The sequence below is a fragment of the Sorex araneus genome, chromosome 6 (genome assembly GCF_027595985.1).
Source record: "Sorex araneus isolate mSorAra2 chromosome 6, mSorAra2.pri, whole genome shotgun sequence".
NCBI classification, from domain to species: Eukaryota; Metazoa; Chordata; class Mammalia; order Eulipotyphla; family Soricidae; genus Sorex; species Sorex araneus.
The window spans coordinates 132007180-132034965 of NC_073307.1; the positions used below are offsets into that span (position 1 = coordinate 132007180).

Sequence of the window (27786 nt, forward strand, 5' to 3'; positions counted from 1 at the left end):
CATTTCATTTATGGGTAAGCACAGTGAGGATCCGGGCTGTGGCGGTGTGTATTCAGCTGCACCTGTCAGAGAGCAGAAAGCCTGAGCGACTGATCGAAATTGCAAGTCCCTTTCTCACCTGGTGGCACCCACCTGCAGGGAGGTAAAGCTCCTAGGAAGAAACTAAAAAGTCTTAGCTGCAATTTTAAAGTCTGAAATCTCAGAACTCCAAGTACACAAAGGAACAAGAACAAACTGTTATGCATATCTGAATTCTAGATCTCAAATATGCTTTTTTTTTTCATTCCCATTTGCTGTCAGGCCATACCTGATAGTGCTCGGGGCTTTTTCCTGGCTCTGTGCTCAGAGATCACTCTGGAAGAGCCCCTGGGGGACCATATGGGGTGCCAGGCATTGACCCAGGTAAGTACCCTAGTTTCTGTACTATCTCTCCCACCCTCAGATGCATCTAATTTAATTTTTCAAAAATATTTCTTTGTGAAACATAGTTGGTGATCACCAACATTGCCAAGAACAGAGCTGATTTCTCAGATTCGCAAATGCTAACTATTCAAGAAATAACAAACCAAAGCTGTTCTCCATTCTTAAAGTTCATGAAGCAGATTTAAAACCAACAGTATATATTGATCCTGATATGTTCCCTATTCGTACAAAGTATGGAGCCATCATTCTTCCCCCATGTACTCAACATCCTTTGTCTACACACATCAACATTTTTTCATGACCTCTTGTGTCCTCCCTGGCAGGAATCCTTATTCCCAACACTCTCTGACAGCAGTAGAGTTCAACAGAGACATCTCTCAGGCCTCTGGTTTGAGCTCCCCCACCTTCAATTCACCTTGGAAATTTAGATTATAACTCACTGGAAAGGTCAAGAGTGTAAGTGGATAGAAGTGAACCTTGGGACAGTTCCAACTAGACAGCTAAGGGGATTTCTCCAAAATGTCACAGCCATGGCCAGGGATACCTTTCCTATTTCCAGGCAACAAAGCACCAGGGAATACTCTGACTCATCCTCAGCATCTGGCTCGAGGGCACCTGAGCTCTGCAAGCTAAACAGGTGTGGGGGGAAGGGGGTCTGTCATCTCTCATTTACTTGATAGAGTTGATTGCTTCCCCAAGTGCCAGAAAAAATCCAAATTACAGACGTAGGTTTTAGGCACCTCCTGAAAAACACAGAGGTAGCCTCTAGCTAACTTTATGTAAGGAATTCGGGGTCTTAAGGCCTTCCAATTACATTTTTTATAGTCCTTTAGTTTTGTGATGCTCTTCATAATAACACTCCATCTCCCTCCTAACTTATATTGCCACATGCCTACCAAAAAAACAGATAAATATCTTCTGAGAGGACTTCTGCATTCCCATCTAGGAAATATGCTCCTTTTTCTGTGAGTTTATTGGATGATAACCTAAATCCTTGTACGATTGCCTATTTTTCCATGTGTTATTAGACATTTTTGCCTCACCTCACCATAGTTAAGTCAAAATGAATTTTAACATATAAGCATAAAAATATTAGAAAAATTATGAAGGAAAAATGTTTTTCTTTCTATATAAAATGAAAAGACTTTAAGATGACATATAATCCTTTTATTCATACTCAAAAATTAAATGAACCAAAGAAATAAAAATAAGAAGACATTCGATCTTACTAGAAGTTAAAAAAGCAAATAGAGGAGCTGGAGGAAAAGTACTGGGGTAAATGCATGGCATGCAGTTCACCCCAATTTAACTCACAGGCCCCCAAGCATCACTAGGTACAAGCTCTGGAAACCTCCCAGTGCCAACGTAGCCCCAGGTAATCTCTGGCCCCGCAGAGTCCAGGCAGAACCACACACTGGAACCCTTACACTGAAGTGCTAGTTCTACAACACCAAAAGCTGCCGGAGAGGGTCCCATACCTCCTGAGCATTGCATGGGAGGCCTTCCCCAAAAGTAATACAAGTATGTGACTTGCTCAGTCACACACATACATCTTCTACTAAGATTTCTCATGTAGGGCTAGAGAGACAATACAGCTAGCCTGTAACCTACCTGAATTTGATCCCTGGCACCACATATTGTCCCCTGAGCATTCCAAGGTATGACCTCCCCCTCTCCTTCCCTGCAAGTACAGAACGATAAGGAAATCCTTCTGTACTTTCAGGTGTGATACAAAACCGAAACACACACATTGCTAGAAGTGTAAGCAGTGCTTCTTAAGACCTCAGCAACTTTAAATGTATGTGTGGTGGCTGGGGGATGGTGTGTGTGTGTGTGTGTGTGTGTGTGTATGGTGTGTGTGTGTGTGTGTGTGTGTGGTATGAGTGTACAAGCATACATGCCACAATGCACACAGACATTCCAATGATCCTGACTTGAGAATCAGACCTCAGGAAAAAAAAAACAAAGATGTAGAAAAATAATTATGTATAATTTTTTGCAGTATTCCTGGTAATTATGAAAATAAAATGAAAACAGCTTGTCTAATTCTAGAAAGTGGTTGCTAGATCAACTGAAACTCATTCAGCAATTGAAAACAATATTGTATCTTATGAGAATATTTAATGACATGAATGAAAGCTCAGATAAAGTAGTGATTGAAATAAGCAAGGGAACATATATATTTTAAAAAGAATAGAAAAGGTGGCAATTGTGAAAATTATAAGGAAAAAAATCATATGATATAAAGTCTAAGAATTGAGTAGCATATCACTTTGGTGATTTAGGAGGTAAAACTCATCCTTGAGAAATAGTAGTTTTTTGTTTCTATCTCTAAAAACAGCCAGTGGCTTTTCTTAGCTGTTAATGAGCTTCTAGATTTCCAGGTAGCTAGATGCAGAGGAAATGTATATTAAGGAGTCAGAGATGGACTTAAGATGTGATTCCACAGCACATTACCTATGAGACTTGGATACATTTCTTCAGGTTTGATCCTCAGCTTTCTCATGATAAATCAGGCACTATAGTTGTTGAACTACCAGCACAGTAACTTAAAAGAAATTGGCAATAAGAGGCTGGAGTGATAGCACAGTGGGTAGAGTGTTTGCCTTGCACGTGGCTGACCCGGGTTCGATTATCAGCATCCCTATGGTCCCCCAAGCACCACCAGGGGTAATTCCTGAGTGCCGAGTCAGAAGTAATCCCTGAACATCATCTGGTGTGACCCAAAAAGAAAAAAGAAAAAAGAAATTGGCAATAAACTTTTCCTTTTCTTGTAAATGATATATAATTAAATTGTTCTACTCAGCACCTGTTAATCAGCTGGTAGCTGGGTGAACCTCATATTCAACCATAGTTAATGGAACCAGGTTCACTGGCTTTTCTAGTGAAAAACTATTAATAAGCCAGTCTGCTTCAATCAAATTTTCTCACCTGAAAATATGAATAATAGTAGGTAAGCTCCAGTGATTGGAAGAAAGTAAAGTCAAAATATTGGGATATACACTTGAGACTAAAAGCTACACATACATAGGAGTAATAGTGAAAGCTCATTAAGATAGAAGAGAAAGAGGAAAAGAAGGCAAGAGAGTCACAGTGTTGGTTTCTGTGACTTTTTTTTTTATCAAAACAGCACGTGCCTCTCAGTACTCTGGTCTAGGGCTGAGCTAGACTGAAGTTGGGATTTTAGCGGAGCTATCCCAGTCATGGACTCAGTGGCTCTTCAGATGAATGAGACCCACTCTGGGTAATGCTTGCTCATCTCTCTCAGGAAGTCTCAGCTTCAAGAATCGCTATAGCTTCCTTTTTGGGCCCACAGATGCTGGCTGTACTATCTGTGCAAACTCAAGCACTCCAACCAGGAATTCCCCTCACCCATTCCTGCTACTTTCTGGCTTTGGGAACTTCCATCTGAACTGTGCCCCTGACTGACCTTTGCATATTCCACTGACTTCATTTTTCCAGTGGATTGAGGTACCAACTTCTCTCTGTCACTATAGAAGAGCACTAACCCAACTATAAACAACCCTGTGGTGTTTGTGTCTAATAAAAACAGCTCCAACCTTTAAAAATGCATCATAAGTATTCTGACATGCTGCAACATTAATACGATCTTACCATAGCTCTGATGATCAGTAATTTGAAATGGCTCACAGTGAGTCAAAATTAAGATGTTGGTAGTATTGCATTCCTTCTGAAGGCCCCAGGAGAGAACGCAACCTTTTTTTTTTTTCAGCTAAGAGGATCCCTGCATTCTTTCATTTGTAGCCTTTTCCAGACTCTTTTTATCTTCTCTTTTCTCCCTCCCCCCTCCCTTTCTCCCTCCTTCCCTCCCTCCCTCTCTCCCTCTCTTCTTCCCTTCCTTCCTCCCTCCCTCCCTCCCTTCCTTCCTTCCTTCCTTCCTTCCTTCCTTCCTTCCTTCCTTCCTTTCTTCCTTCCTTCCTTCCTTCCTCTGTCATTTGAACTTCCTTACTATGTTCCTATTATATACTTCAGCTTCTCCTTTATTAGAATTCTCATAATTGGAGTCATATAAATAATCCAACAAAATCTCATGTCAAGATGCTTAATAATATTTTTAAAGTCTGTTTTGTCATTTAAGGTAGCATGGCAAGTTAAGGGATTTAGGATGTGGATATTTTTGGGGGGCTGGGGGATTAGTAACTTAAAGACCATGTAGCTTTAGAGGTAATTTCTAGCTCCAGCCCCATAAGTTGTTTATTAGTCTTAAGTGTAGAAATAATACCTCAGTTTTGGGGACATAAGTAGACAACACTTTTGAAGTCCTTGTCAGTTGTCTGAGGATATGAGAAGGCTGTGAGAGATCAGGTTGTGTCGGAGAGGAAAGTAAGCACTGTCTTCTCAGTATCTTGCCTGCAGAATAGCAACATCATCATTACCCAGGAGTATCACAGAGGTGGACAACTTCACATGAGGTCTCTTCGATTGTTTTAACAAGATTCTGATGCACAATAAAGTTTGAGAAACAGTGATGTTGGGAACGTCTGGTCCTGACACTGAAAAACACTATACAGAGGGATGGAGCAGACAACTTTGATACTATTGTAAATAAAGAAAAATATTGTTCGAAGTCAAAACCGTTAGCTTGCTTTTCCTCTACTGGCAGAACTCAGAGTAAAAGTAGCTGGAGGAAAACCAGCAACATAAGACCACCCAATCAGTAACGCACTGTGACGTAAGTAAATAGAAATGCCCTGAGTCTTAGGAATTTCCTCGTATGAGCTATTTATTTGAAATAAGTACAATTCTATTTTCATAACCAAAAAAGGTTTTCCCAAATCAATGGTGTAAACAAATTTGCATCAGGGTCACCTGGAAGACATTTTCAAACACAGGTAAGTGGACTTCACACAGTTTCTGATTTAGTCAATCAAAGGTGAGGCTCAGTGATATGTTTTGCTAACAGGTTTCCAAGTGATGCTGACACTGTTAGCACAGTAGAGTTTTTGAAGAAGTTTGATTCGCAAGTACTGTTTTGTTTCTCACCATTACCATATCAAAGTCAACTCCAAAAATAGAGGCTCGGGGCTGGAGCGATAGCACAGCGGGTATGACATTTGTCTTGCACCCGGTTGACCGGGGTTCGATTCCCAGCATCCCATATGGTCCCCTGAGCACTGCCAGGAGTAATTCCTGAGTGCAAAGTCAGGAATAATTGCATTGCCATGCATCGCCGGGTGTGACCCAAAAAACAAAAATAAATAAATAAATAAAAATAGAGGCTTATATCTGCAAACTACAGCCCACAGCCCAAATCTGGCTCACTGTTTTCAACATTTAGAAGAACTCTGAAAAGAGCCACACATAGGTGTTTATGGAACTTATGGCTAGTTCTTTATTTCAAGGATGGAGCAATACCACTATCATAGAAAATATGAACTGAAAGTGTGATGTACCCCCAAATGTACCCAGTTATTAAAACATATTCTGCAATACTATAGGGTTTGAGAAGCTCTTAGGAGACATCATGAATGGGATTATTTTATAAAAGAGACTCAATAGAGCTCTTTCATGCCTTCCATTAAGTTAAAACTCTGCAAGATGGTTCTCTAAGACCCAGGAAGCCACTTTTCCTGGACATGGAATCCGTGACATTTTGGTCTTACATCTAAAACCAGAATGTTGAAAAATAAAGTTTTTATGTTTATAAGCTACTCAGCCTATGTTATTGTGTAATAGCAGCCCAGATGAACTGAACTGCCTACAAAAACTCAAATACTTTTACTATCTGATCCTTCGTAGGAACGTTTTCTAGCCTCAGCTATAAACCACAGTGGAGAAAAATTACCCTTATATAATCCTGAGACTTCCTACTTGAATGTATCCATTGATCATTCTCTACTTGCACCATGCCGTTTTTCATTTTGGCAATGACCACATGGAAACTGTTTTCCAGCTTAACCTCTCTGATGAAGAGAAGTGGTATTTACTATTACAATTATGTCCCGGGAAGAGTCATTTGCTCTCAAGTCAGCATCACTCCAGCATAGAACTGGAAAGATTTTCGGGAGTCAATAAGAATTTTCAAAGATGGTCTTGTATAAAAGTCAGGGTGATTTGAATACCTCTGGGAAACTGCTGAGGCAGAAGGAACACAAAGGAAAATCAGGCAGCTAGTAAGGCTTCACACACTCTCTTGATTACCTCATGACCTATCTGTCCAACTTACAAATCAAAAAGGATTTTTATATCTTTCATCAGTGTAGGGTCAACTTAATTTATTAAAATCAAGCTGCCTGTCGCCTTCCAGAATGGCACACAAAACTATAATATATGCTCTTTCCACCCACTTCAAAAGACCTATGACCCATTTTTTTAGAAAAAAAAAATTCTTAAATGTGCCAACCCACACAAAAGCACTTTGAAAAAAATCCTTTAGGCTTGTGCCTTTTAAAATAGTACCGTCTGCAGAAATGTCACATCAAAAGAAATTGCTCAGAGGTAGAATCCTTAACTAAAACTGCTTTTATTAATATCTTGGGAGAAAATGTGTTGTTCTGAACAAGGAAAAGGGACTAGATACTAGAATAAATCACTGGGCAGCCAAAAGGAAAGATGTTTTTTTTGGCTTTTTTTTTTTTGGCTAGAAAAAAACCTCATCTTGTATTTGAAAATCTACATAAAAAGATTTTCTAATAACTCTAGCTAGTTTCTTCTTGTTTTTAAAGATAAAAATTCTTCCAGTCACTATAGAATTTTGATGTCTAAATGCAGTTCATCCATTAAATTGGTTACCTGACACATCTCTGTGCAATATCAAAGTCTGTGCTTCACAGGTATCCTCTTTATCAGCCTCACCAAGCACCCCTGATAGCCCTCAGTCTAGAAGAACTGTACTCTCACTCTTCCCCAGACTCTGCAAGGACCCTTCCCTTGACCCTAGACCTTGCCTACTGTTTTAATGAGTCCTCAGTCTACTATCTTAAGACTCTCCTCCATGTGTACTGACTTTGATGACACTTGACCTCTCCCCTTTACCACCATCTTAGGGAGAATTCTAACTCTGCTTTCAAAGGTGTTCCCAGCATTTCAGGAAATCCACAAAAGGATGTCCTAGGTGCCCAATGAATAGACCAGTTATGATTTTCTACCCAGTGTCCACCATGTTTCCCTTATGTCCTGGCTCTCACTGTTTAAGACTTTACAAAAGTCCCCTCTGAGGCAATAACACATATGAATGCCAAATTTTTTGCCCCAAAAATGTTTCTTCAGTTGCTTTCCTACAGAGAGAGAAATGTGTTCCTCTAACTCTTTACCACACTCTGTTTTTGTGCCCTAAGAGACAATGCTTTTACTGGTCCAACAGCACATTCAGGACCCCATGAATCCCTCTGTGGCAGTAAGCAACAGTTCTCCTCCCAGAATAGTCTAAATCTAGTCATTAAAATACATTTCTCTAATTTTCATGTTTACTGTATCACTGTCATCCCATTGTCGTTGATTTACTCGAGCGGGCACCAGTAATATCTCTATTCCTCGCAGCCCTGAGATTTTAGCAGCCTCTCCTTAGTCATCTTTCCCAATGATTGGAGGCTTTTTCAGGGTCAGGGGAATGAGACATATTGTTACTCTTTTTGGTGTCTTGAATACGCCACGGGTAGCTTGCCAGGCTCTGCCTGTGCAGGTGGGATACTCTCGGCAGCTTGCCGGGCTCTCCGAGAGGTATGTAATGTATGTATGTATGTATGTATGTATGTACACATATATATTTATTACTCTCTATAATTTGGTGCCTACTGTCTGAACTCCATCAAATATGGTGTGGTAATTATGGAAAATGGGTAGGAAGTGTCTTATAATGTGTCCGGAAAGTGGCCTCAGTGTGGTGGCAGTTGGGTAGTAGAGGTTGGCTGCCAGAGCTGGGTCCCTTGGAGTGGGGAGGGTTCTTAACCGCACCCCTCTGGGGTGCCCCGAGTGAAAACAGCCTGGCGCAGAGTCCGTAAAAGTAAAATTTTCACTTTACAATGGTATATTATTTTTAGTCAGTGCCCCAGTAACACCTCCAAAAACATTTTATAAAAAATAAAAATACTAAGAGTATTATCTTACATTGAGGCGCCTACCCCCCCACAAAACACAAAAACATCAACTTGAAGAGATACATGCATACCGAGCTTCATTGTTGCTCTTAGCACAGTAGCCAGGTGGTGGAAGCAATCCAAAAGATAACAACAGAAGAATGAATAAAGAGTTGGGGTATATATCCACAGTAGAATACTATGCAGACACTCAAAGAAAATTAGTTTGAAGCAACTTGAATGGAAGTAAAGGGTAGCATGTTAAGTGAAATAAGCCAAAGATAGAAGGACAAATATGAGATGACTTCACTCATCTGTGATATATGTATATATATATAATATATATATATATATATATATATATTTCCAACACGATCTGGTTCATAGCAGTGCCATGAGTAACTCACTGAGCACCAAGGGAGGAGTGGCACAAAATAACCCCCACAAACAAAATTGAGCCTCTATGTAATCCCTTCTCTAACAACCCATTTCATTGGGCAGATATACAGGTGAATAATGTAGTCTTCGAAAAACACTCATAGGGTCATTCAAATGTCTCTTATCTTTTCCTGATCACTTTTAATCCACACTGAGTCTGTCCCAGGTAAGCATCTGGGGAATCTTCTTTCTCCCTGATCTCCCCTCTAGCTTCTCTGCGCTATTCTGTCCTGGCTTGCTAGTTTGTTGGGGTCTCAGCAGCCAGCCTGAGACTTTCACCAATGACCCTTCACCCCCACTTGCCTCATACCCATCAGTCTGCTTCTACAGGAGAGATTTGTGTGTGTGTTTGTGTGTGTGTGTTTTGCATGGTTTACAGTACTGTTGCTGATAGGGTTTCATACATAGCACTTTACCACATTTCAGCACCACCTCCTCCTTTCTGTTGAACACTACTCTCTACCATAGATGTTACCTTGCCCCTTTCCTATCCTCCTACCCACTCAAGTGGGCATGTTTCTTCCTGAATACCAGTTTTCATTTTTGTTTCCATTGCCTTTGGGTATTCAATATTCCACCATTATGCTTTTTTTTAAATGTCCTGCTTTAAAAAGAGATCATTCTGTGTCATTTTCTCTCAGCCTCTCTCCCAAGTGACTAACTTCACTAAGCTTGATACTCTCCATGTCCTTCCAGATAGAGAAAATTTCATGACTCTTTTCCTTTTTTATTTTTTTAATTAAATCACCATGAGATACAGTTACAAAGCTTTCATTTTTGAGTTTCAGTCATACAATGAACACCCATACCTTCACCAGAGCACATTTTCCACGAACAATGTTCCCAGAATCTCCCTCCCCATTCCAACCCTCCCCCTACCTCTACAATTTCCCCCATACTCTCTCTACTTTTGGGCATTATGGTTTGCAATATAGATACTGAGAGGCTATCACTTTTGGTCCTTTATCTACTTTCAGCACATATCTCCCATTCCCAATTATTCCTTCAACCATCATTAATTTGATGATCCCTTCTCTATTCCAGCTGCCTTCTCCCCCAGCTCATGAGGCAGGCTTCCAACTATGGGGCAATATTCCTGGCCCTTGTGTCTACTGTCCCTAGGTGTCAATGACTATCTTTTTAAGAAAAAAGTTGAGTAATATTCCATTGTGTATGTATACCACAGTTTCATTATCCGGACATCTATTCTTAGACACTTGAGTTGTTTCCAGATTTCAGCTATTGTGGATAGTGCTGAAAGAAACATAGCTTTTGTCTCCTTTAACCATATATACCTCTCATTTAAATTATCTCCATTATACTCTTTTAAGATTTCTTAGGAGCACATGTTATGTAAGATGCTAAGTAAATACAGGATCAGTAACAAAGGTAGCTATTCTGTAACAGATGATTTACAAATGGCCAAAAGATTTTTTTTTTCAGGGAAAGACCAAAGAAATTCTTAGATCTGTGAAGGCTCACATAATCTCCTGGTCTCTCAATCTTCTCCTTTTATTTAACACTTAATTAACATAAAATTAGATCTTAATTTTAAAAGTTATTATTTCTCAAGAAAAAGTTTAGGTTCTAGCATTGTGTTCTGCAAATGATACTGACTTAGACAATGAGGACAAGCAGAAAATCTAAAAAATAAAGACTGGATATTTTTTAATCTTCAAAGCTGTTTAATTTTTTGTTGTTATTTTTCCACTGTCATTGCAAAGCAATAGAAACAAGAGAAGAATGTCAACTCTTACTGATGTTATTAGAATTTTTACCTAAAATAATTTAGCAAGAATTAAACTCAAGTTGGAAAAGAAGGAGGGAAACTGAACTATTTTCAGATTTTGTGATATTTTGTGATATTATAGACATACAAAGGTAAAGACAAAACCAAATCCAGAAAGATATAAAATAAGCTAATATTTGCATGGTACAGTGGGTACAATGCTGTGCAATGCAATGTACAATGTACAGTGCAATGTACAATGCTGTACAGTGATAATTGCTTGGCCATCAGCAGATCATTTTACTGCTTGAAGAGGTCATGTCAAATATTAATATACTCCTTAGATGCACATCTCATTCTCAGTGATTTTTGCTTCCGTTTCTGGAAACCTGCCAACCAGTACAATGAAAACAAAAAAGCAAATCTATAAGTATTTACTGACTGCTTACTGTATGTAAGATACAATTGCTATAAAGGTTAGGAAATATTTTTGGCTTTATGTACATTACAAGTTAATTGATATCATATGTTCTGATTTACTGGAAACACTATCATGGAATATAAGCAATTACTGCTTTTAAAAAGTTCTTGTTGAGGGCTAGAGAGACAGTACAACAGGCGGGGCACTTGCATATCATTTGACCTGCCTGGGTTCAATCTCTGATACCCCACATGCATCCCTGAACTCCAAAAAGAGTGACCTCTGAGCATAGGGTCAGAAGAAAGCCCTGAGCACAACTGGGTATGGCCTACAAATAAACAAAAAGTTTTTATTAGGATAATTCTGTGACATTTTGCTTCATCTTGTACTAAGGGAAATAAATGATAACAGACGTGAACTTTTGTTTTTGTTGTTGTCGTTGTTGTTGTTGTTGCTATTTTGTTCACAGTGTATTACTGTGTTATCTAATGAGATAAATAAAAATTCTATCTGACTGATACAGTGGATAAGAACTAGTTTACTTGCTACTATGAAGTACGATTTGTCTCACTATTGCACTGAAATATAAAGTGCAATATTTTGTCATCATATTAATAAATAATGTCAAGCAGGGAAGGTTTATTTCTTTCATAATTTCATGGTTATATCAGTTGACCTGGTCTCCCAATGTGTTATGCATAAGCATCAAATACTAGACCAGTAAACAGCTCTGTGACCTCTGCAAATTTACTCATTAGCCAACAAGTTCAATACTAATGCTGTCTAGTGTAAGAATAATATAAGCCACTATGTAATTTCAAATTTTCTATTAATCACATTTCAAAGTAAGACCAGTATAAAAGGAATAGGTGAGAATCATAATCAAGAGATTTGTATAATTTAGTATATAAAAATGGTAAAATTTAATATACTAGATTTTAAAAATTTAGGTAGTTTACACACTTATCTTGTTTTGTCTTTGAAATCCAGTGATCATTTTATATTTACAGTTCATCTTAATTTTAACTAGCTACATTTCAAGTGCATTTATATGCTTAATAACCATATATAACTGAAAGCAACCATATTGAACAAAGTAGTTCTACATTATTTTTGAATGGTTTGATATGGTAAAACATAATGCTTTTTAAATAATATTTTGCATTTTTATTTTATCTTTTATTTTATTTTTTTTATTGAATCACCATGTGGAAAGTTACAAAGCTTTCAGGCTCAAGTCTCAGTTACACAATGTCAAACACCCATCCCTTCACCAGTGCACATATTCCACCACCAAGAACCACAGTAAACCCCCCCACCCTCCAACCCCCCAGCCCCCCACTCCACCTGTGTAGCTGATAAATTTCACTTTACTTTCTCTTTACTTTGATTACATTCAATATTTCAACAAAAACCTCACTATTATTGTTTGGAGTTTCCCCCCTACAAAGTCAGACCTGCTGGAAAGGAAGCATTTGATAATTTGTTTTCCATTGCTGAGAATGAAGAGATATGAAGTTGTGTAGCCACAATAGCAGCCGCGAGGTTTTGGATTTCTGTATTTTAGTATTTTAGTAACTGAGTCCAGAGAAATTTCTGCCAGAAGTTGCATCATTGCTAGCTCGTACCTCTCTGCTACTTTATATTCCACATATGAGTGCAATCTTTCTATGTCTGTCTCTTACTTTCTGACTCATTTCACTCAACATGATACTTTCCGTGTTGATCCACTTATAATATTTTTTTTTGCATTTTTAAATTTACTTTTGTGTATGTGGTGCTGGGAAGGGAACCCAGTGCTCCACATTCAAGAACTGTGCTATCTAAAAGAGCCACATGGCTGACTCTCAACTAGCAAATTCTTTTTTTTTTGTAGGCTGGGGGGGTGAGAGTGAGAGGGCTGTTGTGCCACACCAACAGTGCTTTCGGGGGCTTCTGGCGGTGCTCTGTACTACCTAGTACCAGTCATGCACTCCAGCCTGCTGAATCATCTCTCCAGCCTTCCTAGCAAACCGAAAAATCTTAAAGCCATAGTAGCACCATACAGCACAAACTTTTAAATATAGAAGTGTAGAATCTCATAGACCTACCCATGGTCACAGCAGCTGTATTTATAATAGCCAAGAAATGGGAACAACCTAAGTGCCCATAGATGGGTGAATGAAGAATTTGTGGGTATATCCAACAGAAAATTATTTAGTCATCAGAAATATGAATTCTGGCCATTTGTGACACCAGTGGACCTTGAGGGAATTATACTAAGTAAAGTCAATCATGTAAAAAACAAACAAACAAAACGAAGTGTAAGGGTCTTTCCTGAGGTGCTATCTTTGAGTATTATTTTAAAGATGGCAAAACGGTTTCAAATATCTGGATGGAAGCTAGGAGCTAGGAGCACCTGCTTTGCATGCACTAGGCTCAGAGTTCCATTCTCTGCACCACATGCCCCTGCAAACACCACCAGATTTGGCCCAGGAATCCCCCAACACTACTGGGCCGAAGAATTAAACTGTCAGGACTACCCAGCAAGATCAGGGACTGGTCCTAGGGGCCTGTGAACACCAGTGAAAGAAAACCATTCTGAAAAAATAAAGTAAAAAGGAAGAAAAGAAAAGGAAATCTGACCTTATAAATGACAGTCACCTGAATATTAAGGAAACAATAAAATGTTTCCCAGCATTTAAGAAGGATAAAAAACTATGCATGCATACTTATTACAAAAAGGTATCATTGTACACTGTTTTGGGTTTGCTTTTGGGGGGTGACATTTACACCCAGTAGTGCTCAGGGCTACTCCTGGATTGGTTCTTGGAGTCATTATTAACTGTGCTTGAAGAGCCTTATGATGCTAGGAATAGAAACCAGGTGTCCTGCATGCAAAGTATGTACTCTAGCCATTTCAAAGTTCTATGACCCAAAGGAGAATTCCTTTCATTACTGTATATATGTGCACATGTGTGGTGATTACAGATCAGATAACATGGTTTATATAAGTATTAACATTTGGGGCTAGAGCAATAGCATATTGGGTAGGGTGCTTGCTTAGCATGTGACTAATCCAGATTCAATACCAAAAGCCCTATTCCATCCCCCAACCTGCCATGAGCTGTAGGATAACATAGCCTCACGTAGTTTAGGTTTATTGTATGTAGGATAACAGCCTCACGTAGTTTAGGTTTATTGGGTTACTCCCATTACAGTCCTCCTATTCCTCTTTGTTTATTTGTAGCTTCTTATTTAGTGTTCTGTTGACTTGTAAATACTGTTTTTCTCTTCTCCTTGAGTCCTTTGCGTAGTTTATTCAGAGCAAGTCCTTTTTGTATGGACACAGGAAGACTTAACAAATGTTATGCTTTTGTAACCTGGGAGTCATTTGACTCTACATGATATTTTCCTCCAGGGCATCTATTCTCTTGACCTAAGCCTCAGCTGCCCTTACTTCCTAGCACCCCCAAGGCAGGGTCCCAACGTGGGACGAAGAAGGACCCAGGGCAAGCGGTAAGTTGTGTGCTACCCTGGCATCGAGATGGGCCTGGCCAAAGTGCCTAATGCTTAACTATAAGTTAAGAGCTTGATCATGGACAAATGCTGTCATGATCCAAACAGTGATACTAGATTTGGACCCTGCTAGGGTGAGGAATGATTAATCTGGCCTGAGTGCTGTGGTCTGAGCCTGTGGCAAGATGTTGCCAGGAGAGCTGCCTTGCAAGCCTCAATGTATCCCTTGCTTTGTCCATACAAAAATAACTAGTATTAAGATGTTAATAAGTTCCTGGACTAAGGAAAAGAAAAAAACCTTAAGAGTCAGGAAGGGCTTTGGAATGCCCTGCCCTCAGGAGGGGCTTTCTTATGTTAATTTGGCTACCTGGCTGGTTGTAGCCTAGAGGGCAAGGTGGGAGAGACAAGTAGGAGGAGAGAGAGAAGCCAGAGAGAAGCAGCAGTTGAGCAGTAGATCCAGAGAGAGGCCGGAGCTGGGAATGCGGGAGATGAGAAAGATTGAAGATTGAATAAACGGTAACTAATCAGCAACTAGCTTGGTCCTCGTTCTTCCTTCGCCTGTCCTTGACCATCGGCTGTCCCGATCCAGCCCACACACCGCGGTTCCAGGGCACCAAACGCGGGCGGTGAGACAGAGCCGCCGGAGAGCCCGCAAGTGCACTCGCCCCTCGGCGAGCTTTAGTTTTTTTTTTTGTTTTTTTTAAATTTATTTATATTTAATTAGAGAATCACCGTGAGGGTACAGTTACAGATTTATACACTTTTGTGCTTATACTTCCCTCATACAAAGTTTGGGAACCCATGCCTTCACCAGTGCCCATTCTCCACCACCAGTAAACCCAACCTCCCTCCCATCCTCCCCAATACCATCTCCCCCCACCCCACCCTGCCACTGTGGCAGGGCATTCCCTTCTGTTCTCTCTCTCTAATTAGCTGTTGTGGTTTGCAATAAAGGTGTTGAGTGGCCACTGTGCTCAGTCTCTAGCCCTCATTCAGCCCGCAACTCCCTTCCCCCACATGGCCTTCCACTACAATGTAGTTGGTGATCGCTTCTCTGAGTTGCCCTTTCCCCGGAACATGAGGCCAGCCTCGAAGCCATGGAGTCAACCTCCTGGTACTTATTTCTACAGTTCTTGGGTGTTAGTCTCCCACTCTGTTATTCTATATACCATAGATGAGTGCAATCTTTCTATGTCTGTCTCTCTCTTTCTGACTCATTTCACTCAGCATGAAACTTTTCATGCCCATCCACTTGACTACAAAATTCTTGACCTCCTTTTTTCTAACAGCTGCATAGTATTCCATTGTATAGATGTACCAAAGTTTCCTCAACCAGTCATCCGTTCTGGGGCATTCGGGTTTTTTCCAGATTCTGGCTATTGTAAACAGTGCTGCGATGAACATACATGTGCAGATGTTGTTTCGATTGTACTTTTTTGCCTCTCTGGGATATATTCCCAGCAGTGGTATTGCTGGGTCAAATGGGAATTCAATATCTAATTTTTTGAGAATCGTCCAAATTGTTTTCCAGAAGGGCTGAACCAGTCGGCATTCCCACCAGCAGTGAAGAAGGGTCCCTTTCTCCCCACATCCTCTCCAACAGCGGTTGCTTTTGTTCTTTTGGATGTGTACTAGTCTCTGTGGTGTGAGGTGGTATCTTGTGGTTGTTTTGATCTGCATCTCTCTGATGATTAGTGATGTAGAGCACTTTTTCATGTGCCTTTTGGCCATTCGTATTTCTTCCTTGGTAAAGTTTCTGTTCATTTCTTCGCCCCATTTTTTGATGGGGTTGGATGTTTTCTTCTTGTAGAGTTCAACCAGTGCTTTATATACCATTGATATCAACCCCTTATCTGATGGGTATTGTGTAAATATCCTTTCCCATTCTGTGGATAGTCTTTGTATTCTGGTCACTGTATCTTTTGCGGTGCAGAAGCTTTTTAGTTTAATGTAGTCCCATTTGTTGATCTCTGTTTTTACTAGATTGCTTAGTTCCGTGAGCGGTTTCTAAGAGCAGAGCCAGTAGTAAGCCTCAAGCATAGCTTGGTGTGGCCAAAAAAAAAGCATAAAGGAAACAAACAAAAAAGAAAACAAATATTAACATTTATGGCACTGATGTACAAAGTTATTTTCAAAGTGCACAAAACCCTCCCCCACTGCCTGTCTCCTCTAGTCCACTTTATCTTCCCCTCCTACACAGATTTGGTAATCTGTGTTCTGTAATCCAAGGCCAAGTATTTGTCATCATTTGGTATTATTTGATACTATCTGTTCCTTGTTTTGTCTCTATGTTGTACAGATTAGTGAGATCATCCAGTAATTGTCCTTCTCCCTCTGACTTAAGATTTTCTTTTTAAATTAAAAGTATGAGGTCACTGTGTGTAAGTAGTAAGTATACAGCAAGACACTTAGAGGTTCTCACATAGTTAAAGTTTTTGATTCGCCAGAATTTATGAGAGAAATTGACTGGACAATTAATACCTAATGGGATGAGTATCATCACTGAGGTAGATACTGGGAGCCACAGAAACAGAAAGTAAAGTGCTGTGTTAGAAATCAGTACCAAATACTGTGAGAATTGGAGGCACTGTCTCAGAGAAACAGTTTGTCTTGTGGAAGTGTTTTCAGGAATTTAGGAGGAAATGGTCTAGATGAATGGCTTAAGGAATCTCAGGTTTAAGGACTAGACCCATCTTTCCTTTAAGGATCCAGGGATCAGGGACACATGTGACTGAGAAATAGGGAGATATTTCAAACCAATGGAATGACAATTTAACAGAGAGTTTCCCTGATTAATGATCAGCATTTTATTAAATTGCAGATTAATTAGCATTCTGAACTGAAAAGCTAGCAATAGAGAACCAGACACAAGTAGTGCTGATAGTCATAACATTATTTGTATTTAGATAAATGTAAAGATCTACAACTTTAAAAAAACATGATATAATTAATACATTATAAATATTTGATTCTGTAGTTTATAACTTCAAAATTGCTTGCTCGGCCACAACTACAAGCTTCAAGATATTTCCTCATTCCTGCTATATACTTATGCACATGCTGAATAAACACTGTAGCACTGTAGCACTGTTGTCCTGTTGTTCATCGATTTGCTCTAGCGGGCATCAATAACTACTCCATTGTGAGACTTGTTATTACTGTTTTTGGTATATTGAATATGCCATAGGTAGCTTGCCAGGCTCTGCCATGTGGGCGGGATACTCTCGGTAGCTTGCCGGGCTCTCCAAGAGGGACAGAGGAATCAAACCTGGATGAACTGCATACAAGGCAAACGCCCTATCCACTATGCTATCGCTCCAGTCCAAAACACTAAAATGAATAAACACTAAAATGTGTAATACTTTGCTAGGTTTTATCTTTGCCATATATGTTTGAAAAATAATAATCTTGGTGGAAAATCAACTTCTTTTCATCCATGTCTCTGAAATTCCTGCTGTGAAATTGGGCAAAAGATAAAAAATAAAATAAGATACACATCTATACTGAGTAGTCTCACATTAAATGTTTCACCATAAACCTCAGTGGACCCTTACTTCTATCAGGTAATTATACTCTCCATAAATTTAATCCTATGCTCAGACAACTGTTAAAATTTTTTCTCCCTCCACATGTCTTCAGCAATTTCCCCACCATTTTTATTCAGAGATAATGACCTCACTTCCTACTTTACCAGTAAAATGAAATTACTCACAGGAGAATTTATGGAAAGCCAAAAGCCACACCACTGGTTTTTGGTTACCCATCACACTTTGCATCCACCAGCATCTGTTCCTAGCCCCTGTTTGCTTTTTGCCTAGTATCCAGCTGACACTCTCATCCTCAATCATTTTTTTCTCCCACTCTATTCAATCATTTATATTGTTGTGCAAACATACATCTATATTTTCTATATTAAAACATTTAAAATTAGGGCTGGAGTGATAGTACAGATTTTTAGAATAGAGTAGGGCCTTTGCTTTGCACGTAGCCACCAGATTCAATCCCCAGCATCCCATGTGGTCCCACAAGCGCTGCCAGGAGTAAGAGCACAGCCGGGATTAAGTCCTGACCACAGCCAATATGGCCCCCAAACAAACAAACAGGCAAACAAACAAACAAACAAACAAAAACAAAAAAACAAAAAGAAATCAAGCATTAAAAATCAAAATAAAAGTATCTCTAATTCATCTTCTACTTTAATATTACTCGTTTTTTTGCTCATATTCATTTAAAAATTACTGGAAAGTTGATTGTTTCAATTTTTTAAAATATCTTTACCTAATCACTTAAATCCAGGCCAGTCACGGTTTTTGTTTTGTTCTTGTGCATCAAATTCTCTAGGTAAGTATACCAATAGCCTTTACAATGTCACAAACTTTGCACAATCCACACTCCTCATTTTACCAGACCTGTCAGCAGCACTGAACAGCCACACCTTCTTGAAACATTGTCTTATATTAGCTATTGAGACACCACATTCTCTTTATTCCATTTTTCTTTTAGTGACCTTTTTCTGGGTCCTTTGGTATAAGGAAAGTAAAAAGGGGTAAGTGCCCTACAATGGGTAGGGCACTTGCTTGTATGCAGAGAGCCTAGGTTCGCTCCCTAGCATCCAATATGTTCCTCCAAGCCTTCTAGGAGTGATTCTTAGGTGCAAATCCAGGAATAACCCCTGAGCACTGCCAAGTGTGGCAGTACTTCAACAAAACTTCAACTTCTCCTGTTTTAATTTTGGAGGACACCAAACTCAACTCTATATTCGTTTATCTTTTTGGTCTATGTTTGTTCACTTTTAAGCTCTAATCAACAATTCCAAAAGTTATACCTTAAGCCATTATAGTTCCATCCAAATCCAGATTCTGTATTCTACTTAGATGTCTTCTAGATGCTTCAAACTCCACATGACTATATCAAACTATTTCTATATTCTCAAAACTTGCAACATTCCTGTCATTTTTCCCCAAATAATAGTTTATTATTCAAGTTACTCAGGTCAGAATCTTTGACATCATAATTTTTCCCTTTCTCACACACATAACATTCATAAATCATAAAACTGACTCTACTTTCAATATATATCCAGAATCAGATAATGTCTTTATTTCTATTCCTACCACACCAATCTGACCTGAACAAATAATCATTTCTCACCTATGTTGCTGAAATAACATCTAAGGGGTAACAGGTTTATCCCCTATGTTAGAAGCACAACAGTGAGAAGGATCCTATTTTAGATTTAAATTATATCACAGCTCTCCTCGTTTCAAATTCCTGCAATTAGTTCCCTCTCACACATAGTAAAAAAAAAAATCAGTCTTTACATCTGCCTAAAGGGCCATACATGATTTGAATCCTGATACACATCTCCAATGCTGTACCTTACTATTGTCACCATGCCTACAGTCTTTGATAAATCACTGTTAACCAGATCAATCCCAGTTGCCACAGACCTTGCAGTCTAGTGGGATATAAAGGAATATAAACAATTACAAAATCAAGGCTTTGCTTTGCCTCTAGTCTTAGGAAATTTGTTAAAGGGTTGGAGACATGGTACAATAATATAGAGGCCATGTTCTGCACGCTTGGGACCCTAATTCAATACTTGGCACCATAGTAGATCCTTGAGTACCTCTTGGTGGTGACCCTTAAGCACTGCTAAGGTGGACATGGTGGTTTACAACACTCACAGCAATACCTCACTGAGATAGCCATTGAAATGTTTCATCCAATTTAGTGGAAAACCTCCAGGAATGTTCCCCAAGGACCCTGAGCACTACTTACAAGCACCACCACCGCCGCCAGTAAAAAAACGATATTTGCCAGAAGTAGGAGTGGTGTTAAGATACTTAGGCAGGAAGTAGAGACAGTTTAGCCTTCATGAATATTGCACATGCAAAGAAAGGAATCAGCAAATCATTGACAGAATTATAAGTAAAGCATCACAGAACACAAACCACTGTATCTGGATGTGAAATGTAAAGAAAGAGAAATACTTCTTTTAAAAAAATTATTTTAGCCAGCATGATTTACAACACTGCTAGGATTTTATGCATGAATCATATTAAACTCACACTCTATAGCAGCGTGTTCACTTTTCTCCCTCATCGTGTCAGGTCCTCTGAGAACCACACCCCTCAGTCCCCACTACACTAATCTCAGTTCTATGAGTCAGTCTCTGTTGCTTTAGAACATTTTTATTCCCCTATTATGTTTCTTTATATACCACATGTGGAAAAAGATCATTCTGTTTAGGTCCTCCTTTTGAGTGATTTTGCTCAGTAGAATAGTCTCCACTCCATCCATGTAGAGGTTAATTGCATTTTATCTTTTTTTTATAGCCAAATAATATCCTATTGTGTATATATAGTTTCTTTATATAGTCTTCAATGTTGGGTTGTTTCCATATTTTGGCTCTTGTGAAAAGTCCTGCAATGAACCCAAGAACATAAATACCTTTTCAAAATAAGGGTTTGGGGACCGGGGCTAGATATACAAGAGGGAAACTATTGGGAAATATGGAAGCTCAACTTTTGGATAAGTGTACATAATTTTTTTCAGGAAAATATTTTTTCAAGAATGGAACAGTCAGCATGTCTACCAGCAATAGATGTGGGTTCCTTTTCCCCCACACCCCCACCAACATTGATTGATTTTGTTTTCTTTGTGATGCATTTCAGTCTAACTGATATGAGATAATTATATCATTGTTTGACTTGCATTTCCGTGATGATGTGATACAGAGCACTTTTTCCATATACTTAATGGCCATCTGTATGTCTTCTTTCAGGAAATTTATGTTTATCTCATCTCCCCACTTTCGAGTGAATATTTTTTTTCTTAAGTCCTACAGGTGCTTCAAACTCCCCCGAGTAGTCAATGATATTCTAGGTGGGAACAAAGATGGGAGATTTTTCCTTAGCCAACTTTAATTATATTATAAAGCTATAGTAATCAAGATGATGTGGTACTCCAATAAGGACATACTCTACAACCAATGAAACAGAACTAAAAATCCAGAGATGGACTTCATAAATACAGTCATCTAATCTGACAAAGTAGCTTGGAGTATGTAGTAGAACAAAGAAAGTTTCTTTGAAATAGTGTTGAAAAAACTGGTCAGTCATATGTAAAAACAAAAACTTGAACACAGACCCTTCTCACACCAAATACAAAAATCAATTCAAAATGGAATAAAGACCTCAATATCAGGCATGAATCCGTAAATTATTCTGAAAAAGACACAGGAATAACCCTTCATGACATTAAAGTTAGAGGTATCTTATATAGATTCAATGTCATTGGCCAAGTAGACAAAAGCAAATATAAACAAAAGTAACTGCAACAAAGAAGAAGCTTCTGCAAGGCAAAAGAAATGACAATCAAAGTAAAAAGGCACTCCACAGGGGCTGGAGCGAAAGCACAGAGGGTAGGGTGTTTGCCTTGCAAGTGGGTTCTATTCTCAGCATCCCATATGGTTCCCCCAAGTACAGCCAGGAGTAATTCCTGAGTGCATGAGCCAGGAGTAACCCTTGTGCATGGCCAGGTGTGACCCAAAAAGCAAAAATAAAATAAAACAAAACACTCCACAGACAAGGAGAGAAGATTTGCCCATCACTCACCTGAAAAAAAAAAAAAGGTTAATAATCAAGAAAAATACTTTGTGGAATAGAGAACCTGGATAGGCCTGACAGCACATAACTGATTCCCTAAGCCTGCTCTGGGAGAGAACCCCCAAGCACCAACAGGTGTGGCCCTAAACATACTAAGACAATCAAAATAAAATGCATCAGGTCATTTTGCAGCTTTGAATCTGCTCTGAGAAAAATTTAATAACCGCTCAGGATAATTTACTAACCATATTTTTTTATATTCTTCCTCTACAGAGCCAAAGCAATACTTAATTTGTTTAATCCCGAGTTAAGAAACAAAAGAAAAACCTAGAGTCGTATTTAATTTAACGAGGTAAAGGAGTGGGCGTACCACTATATCAAATTTAATTTGTACAGACTCAACTATCTCTGGTAACATGTTTCTAATCTACTGCGTTTAGACTACTTTGGTAAGGTTTGATCTCCCTGTCTATCTAAACACTGATTCACTTTCAGAAGCATCAGGATAACATTGGTCATATTAATACCCAACAAATCCAGTAGGTGTTAGCTGCACACAATTTTGTATATAAAAAGATAAGTGAGACAGCTCAATCTGCAGCTTCTCTCAGAGCAAGCAACCACAGGTAAGTTTCAACATCTATCGTTATCAAGGTACTTTGGAAATCACAGATTTTTCAGGATCTGCAGAACAAATGCTTTGTTTCTCAGCTACTGTTGTAGGGGGAATTTATACTTGCCAACCTAGCTTCCTAATGCAATTAATATACTGTCACCATGGTTAGCATGCAATTGACATTATATAAACCTATTCACCTGGTCTTTCTAACAGTCTTTTTTTTTTATAATTGATGAGGGCAAAAGCAAGTGCTTGTATTTATGATGTAGAAGTAAAGAACTAACATCATGGCGTGGAAATTTTCTTTACTGTTTTCTGGTTTTCCTTTCTGCTTTTGGCCCCAACCTGGCCATGTTTGGAAGTAACTGTTGGCAGGTGATCTGTGATTATGCGAAGTGGGGATCAAACCAGTTATGCTGTGTGCAAAGCATGTGTTCAGCTCATTGAACTCTTTCTAGTCCTAGAATCTTAGTTTGTTCAGTAAACAAAAATAATTTTTAAAACAACAGAAAGATGAACAAAAGTGATTATAATTCAGAATAAGCACTTTAAGAGAGTAAACAGTAATACTCTCTACTGTTCTTCGTAAATCATTTTATTAGAGTTTTCATCTTATACAAAAATGTTTATACAAAAATGAAAGTGTAAGAAGTTAATGAACAATATTTGTTCAGGGAGCAAAGAACAGAAAAGGATATTGGATGGAGCAAACCATGACTGGGAAGTAAGGGGAGACCAGTGATGTTCAGTTTGATCAACTTAAATAATGATTATACTTTTTGCTTTCTTGTCTTCTCCTAGGACAGAACTGTTGGATCCCCAGTCCAAGATGAAGCCAGTCCAGTTTTGCTTCCTCTTCTGCTGCTGGAAAGCACTCTGCAGCTACAGCTGTGAGCTGACCAACATCACAATCACGGTGGAGAGAGAGGAATGCCGCTTCTGCATCAGCATCAACACCACCTGGTGTGCGGGTTACTGCTTCACCCGGGTAGGCTCCAACTCTGCTTTGCTGCAGGGAGGGTACTGAGGGCTGTAGCAAACTTGGTGACTTCCCATTTCAGCAATAGTGGAAGTTTCCTGAGTAACAGTCTTGAGTCCCTAAGCCAGGACTGTATGTTATAATTAGAGTTATCAGGGTATCCACTGAATGTCTGGGCTGAGATTGGGTGAGGATAAAATTTAGGGATGCCTCCAATTTGATCTGATTGAACATATGGTAAATATGCTTTTCGAAATAAAAAGGTGGTTCTATGTTAGATTTTCCGTAGCTATATAAACATATATAATGAATTGAATATGTATTCCAAAAAAATCAATTGTTATCTTTGAAGCCATAATTGACAACTTATAGTACCAAAATATTTTTTCAAATCACATAAAAATGAAAAAAATCATTTTATAAAAGTGATTCTATTGACATGCCTGAATTTTAATACAGAGTTTGAAAAAATCAATCCTCACAGATTATTAGAAACAAAATAAAACTATAACCCAACTCACTTATTGAGTTTATTTAAAAAATCCAAGCAACAGGAGCATAGATACTAAGTTGTATAAGTGTTTTGTACCCATCCTGACTAGATGAAAAGTTCTTACATGGAAATAATTTTATTGTTTGAAGCTAAGAACCCTAAAAGATATATAGTATTTAAGTGTAAACCAAATCCACAAGGCTACAGTGCATTGAAAATCAAAATTTTTTTACCATTGAAAACTAGCTAGGACTTAGACATAGATATAATCATGAGAGAATGCATAGTTTTATAACATTTTATGATTTTGTATGATTTCTAGCAACAATCATGAAGCATAATACAGCACATAGGTCATTTTTAAGATCATGATTTTTTAATTAAAATTACTTGCATAAACTGGGTTTGAATAGTTCATTATTAAAATTAAGTATTCAATTTTAAAGTATTTGATTTTTAAAAAATACTTTAAAAGGGGCTGGAGAGATAGCACAGCGGGTAGGGCGTTTGCCTTGCACACGGCCGACCCGGGTTCAAATCCCAGCATCCCATATGGTCCCCTGAGCACGGCCAGGGGTGATTCCTGAGTGCAGAGCCAGGAGTGGCCCCTGTGCATCGCCAGGTGTGACCCAAAAAGCAAAAAAAAAAAAAAAAAAAAAAAATACTTTAAAAGTATTTAATTCCAGTCTCACTTTGATTAAGCTCAATAGAGACATTTATAACCAAACTTCTCTCTCCCTAAACTACACAGGATCTGGTATATAAGGACCCAGCCCGGCCCAACATCCAGAAAACATGCACCTTCAAGGAGCTGGTGTACGAGACAGTGAGAGTGCCTGGCTGTGCTCACCACGCAGACTCCCTCTACACTTACCCAGTTGCCACTGAGTGCCATTGTGGCAGGTGTGACAGTGACAGTACTGACTGTACTGTCCGAGGCCTGGGGCCAAATTACTGCTCCTTCGGTGAACTGAAAGAATAAGGAATGATAGCCATTCTGGACTGCCCACCCATGTCCTGAAGGACAGACATACTCAAAAGTATGAGCGTGCACATGTGCCAGGCTACAACCACTGTGGATGAGGGAATTCCCTGCTCTCCCAGCAAAGGTGGCAATGTAGGAATGGAGAGTGCCTGGGTGACAATTCTGTCATCACTGGTCTGCTTTCTATGTTTTTTCCATCTTAACTCACAGACATGTGAGTGATTTCCCACTTGAGCTTAGAAATCCTCAAGATATGCCATAAGGTCAAAGAGCTGGGGTGGCAAGTGGGGGTCAGGGGTACTGAAGATAGGAGTGGGTCAACAACTAAGTGGACAAGTCTTCTGTTAGATCCTTGAGTTCATTAGCATTTCTTCATGAAGGCGGTCTTCAATGCCTTAGTACCTTGCATGGAATTTAGCAAGACTCTCAAAAAACAGCTATCTTAAAGATCTTAAGATCAGGAAGAGGGAGTGCAAGAAGTCACTGAGGTGAGCTGGTTTGACACAATCCCCAGCAAGGCCAGTAATTCCACAGAAAGGGAAAACAATTGGTTCCACCTCTCCTGGCCCCTCTGGTTTGTAGAATATTAAGACAGGATGCTTCTCTTTGAACTGTTCACTGACTGCAGAGTTAGCACAGTATCCTACTTCTACCAAACCTATTAGGGGCAAAAAATGAGAGATATTCAAGTAGGCCTGTGAAAATTAGCCTACATCATTTCATCACTTCAACACATTGAACAAATACTGCCAGGATCCTGCAAACTGCCCTTTGGGGAAAAGGAAAAGAATATCTCCAACTGCCCTCCACTGGAATCCACTCCATTGAACAAAAGGGAATTTAAAACAGACTTGAAAGCAATTTCATCAAATTAATAAGAACACTTACCTATCTACACATATGTCTGTGGAAAGGAAGTAGTTCTTTTATGAAGAATTATACATGATTAACAAAACGTATTGCTTCTTAGAATTCTCTATATCCATTCTTTCTATATTTTGATCTATCCATATTTTCCCCAATCTATGATTCTTTGGAGAGATATATGGTGAAAGTGTTTCACAAGTGTACTTCTTTTCAAGATGTTATATGTCTTAGCTTTGTTTAATACTCATATTTTTCACAAATTTATTAAATCTTATTTTTTTAAATAGACAACTAGGCACCAGAGTCATATATTTGGATTTTTCACATACAATTTGATCATTTACATGTATGTTTATTCAAAATGTTAGTAGATAGAATCTTAAAAACATATTCCTTATGCTTGTATAAATACTAATCTATCTCATCCTTAAAAGCATTAAATAATTTTTCTGAAGTAATAAAAGTGTTTTGTTATTGAAGTTTCCAGTCATTTTCTGCAGTCATTTTATGATGTATTGGAGCAGTGGTGGGATTGAGGGGAGCAAAGAGAATCATGGATTGGGTGGAGACATTAGAGTTTGTATCTTAAAATTTTAAATGGAAAATTGAAATTCAAAGATTTTAAGTAAAATATGTCACTGTCATCCCATTGCTCATAAATTTGCCCACATGGGCACCAGTAATGTCTCCATTGTAACAGACTTGTTGTTACTGGCTTTTGGCATATCAAACACACCACGGGTAGCTTGTCAGGCTCTGCTGGGTGGGCGAGATATTCTCCGTAGCTTGCCGGGCTCCCCAAGAGGGGTGGAGGAATCAAAACCGGGTAAAATACCAATGAATTATAAAGACATATTTTTATAGTCTAAGTACTAGCTTCCTAAATTGAGTAACTTACACATGGGATAATGTAACTAAATGTGGAAAATCTAAAAAAAAATGCAATAAAAAATGTTTCTAAACATGACATGAGCAAAACTAAAATCAGAATCAATTGAATGAAGTGTTTCTGTCATCATTCACCTACATTCCATTTCTCAGACAAAAATAAGTTGTGAGGGGAAAAGTTTAAGAAACCCTACAAAATTACTGAGAAAAGTGATGAGTAATGTAAACATATAGAACAACAAACACTGATTTAATTATAGTGAGGATGAATAAAGAGGAATCAATGGATAGAAATAACTAGGAAACTGCAAGCCAAGTCTAAGTTTTATCTGTTTTTCCAAAAATCTGTTCTATAAATATGGTACAATGTTAATGCATATAAATCAGGGCAAAGGCCATACAAGAACTTGTTATATTTTTTAAGACGTGTAAAGTGCTTGTTAGTTGAAAACAAGACATCTTTTATGCTTTGTACATTTAATCCTGATTTTACACTTATTATTAAAAGAAGAAAATTCACATAGCTACAAAACTTTTAAAGCCTCAGTCATTAATATTCATTTTGGGTTAAGGCAGCGAATCAATGCTCACCAACATCCATCTCTACTTCTTGACTGTAAAGTGGACTATATTTTCCAGTGTTCCTTGTAATCAGGTGTATTAGTATTCCAGCCAACAGAATGTGAACTAGAGCACTAAGAGCTATTTTTATACTTGGCCCATAAAATGCTCTCATTTGTAATCATCCAAACTCTTCCTGTATCAGCTGAATGACAGCAACCAGAGTGACATTGAAAGCT

General features: G+C 38.6%; 1 protein-coding gene across 2 annotated transcripts; it reads left to right on the forward strand.

The window, feature by feature from the left end:
- Positions 1–297: 297 nt before the first annotated feature.
- On the forward strand, positions 298–26503 carry FSHB (follicle stimulating hormone subunit beta). Of its 2 annotated transcripts, none has more exons than XM_004607864.2 (3): positions 298–402; positions 23581–23762; positions 24998–26503. In XM_004607864.2, exons 2-3 carry the CDS (start codon positions 23604–23606, stop codon positions 25226–25228), a joined length of 390 nt encoding a protein of 129 aa, XP_004607921.1. In that variant the 5' UTR covers positions 298–402; positions 23581–23603; the 3' UTR covers positions 25229–26503. The 2 variants fall into 2 exon arrangements, with proteins under 2 accessions (XP_004607921.1, XP_054999314.1); XM_055143339.1 differs by having other exon boundaries at positions 321–402; positions 23576–23762.
- Positions 26504–27786: the final 1283 nt, after the last annotated feature.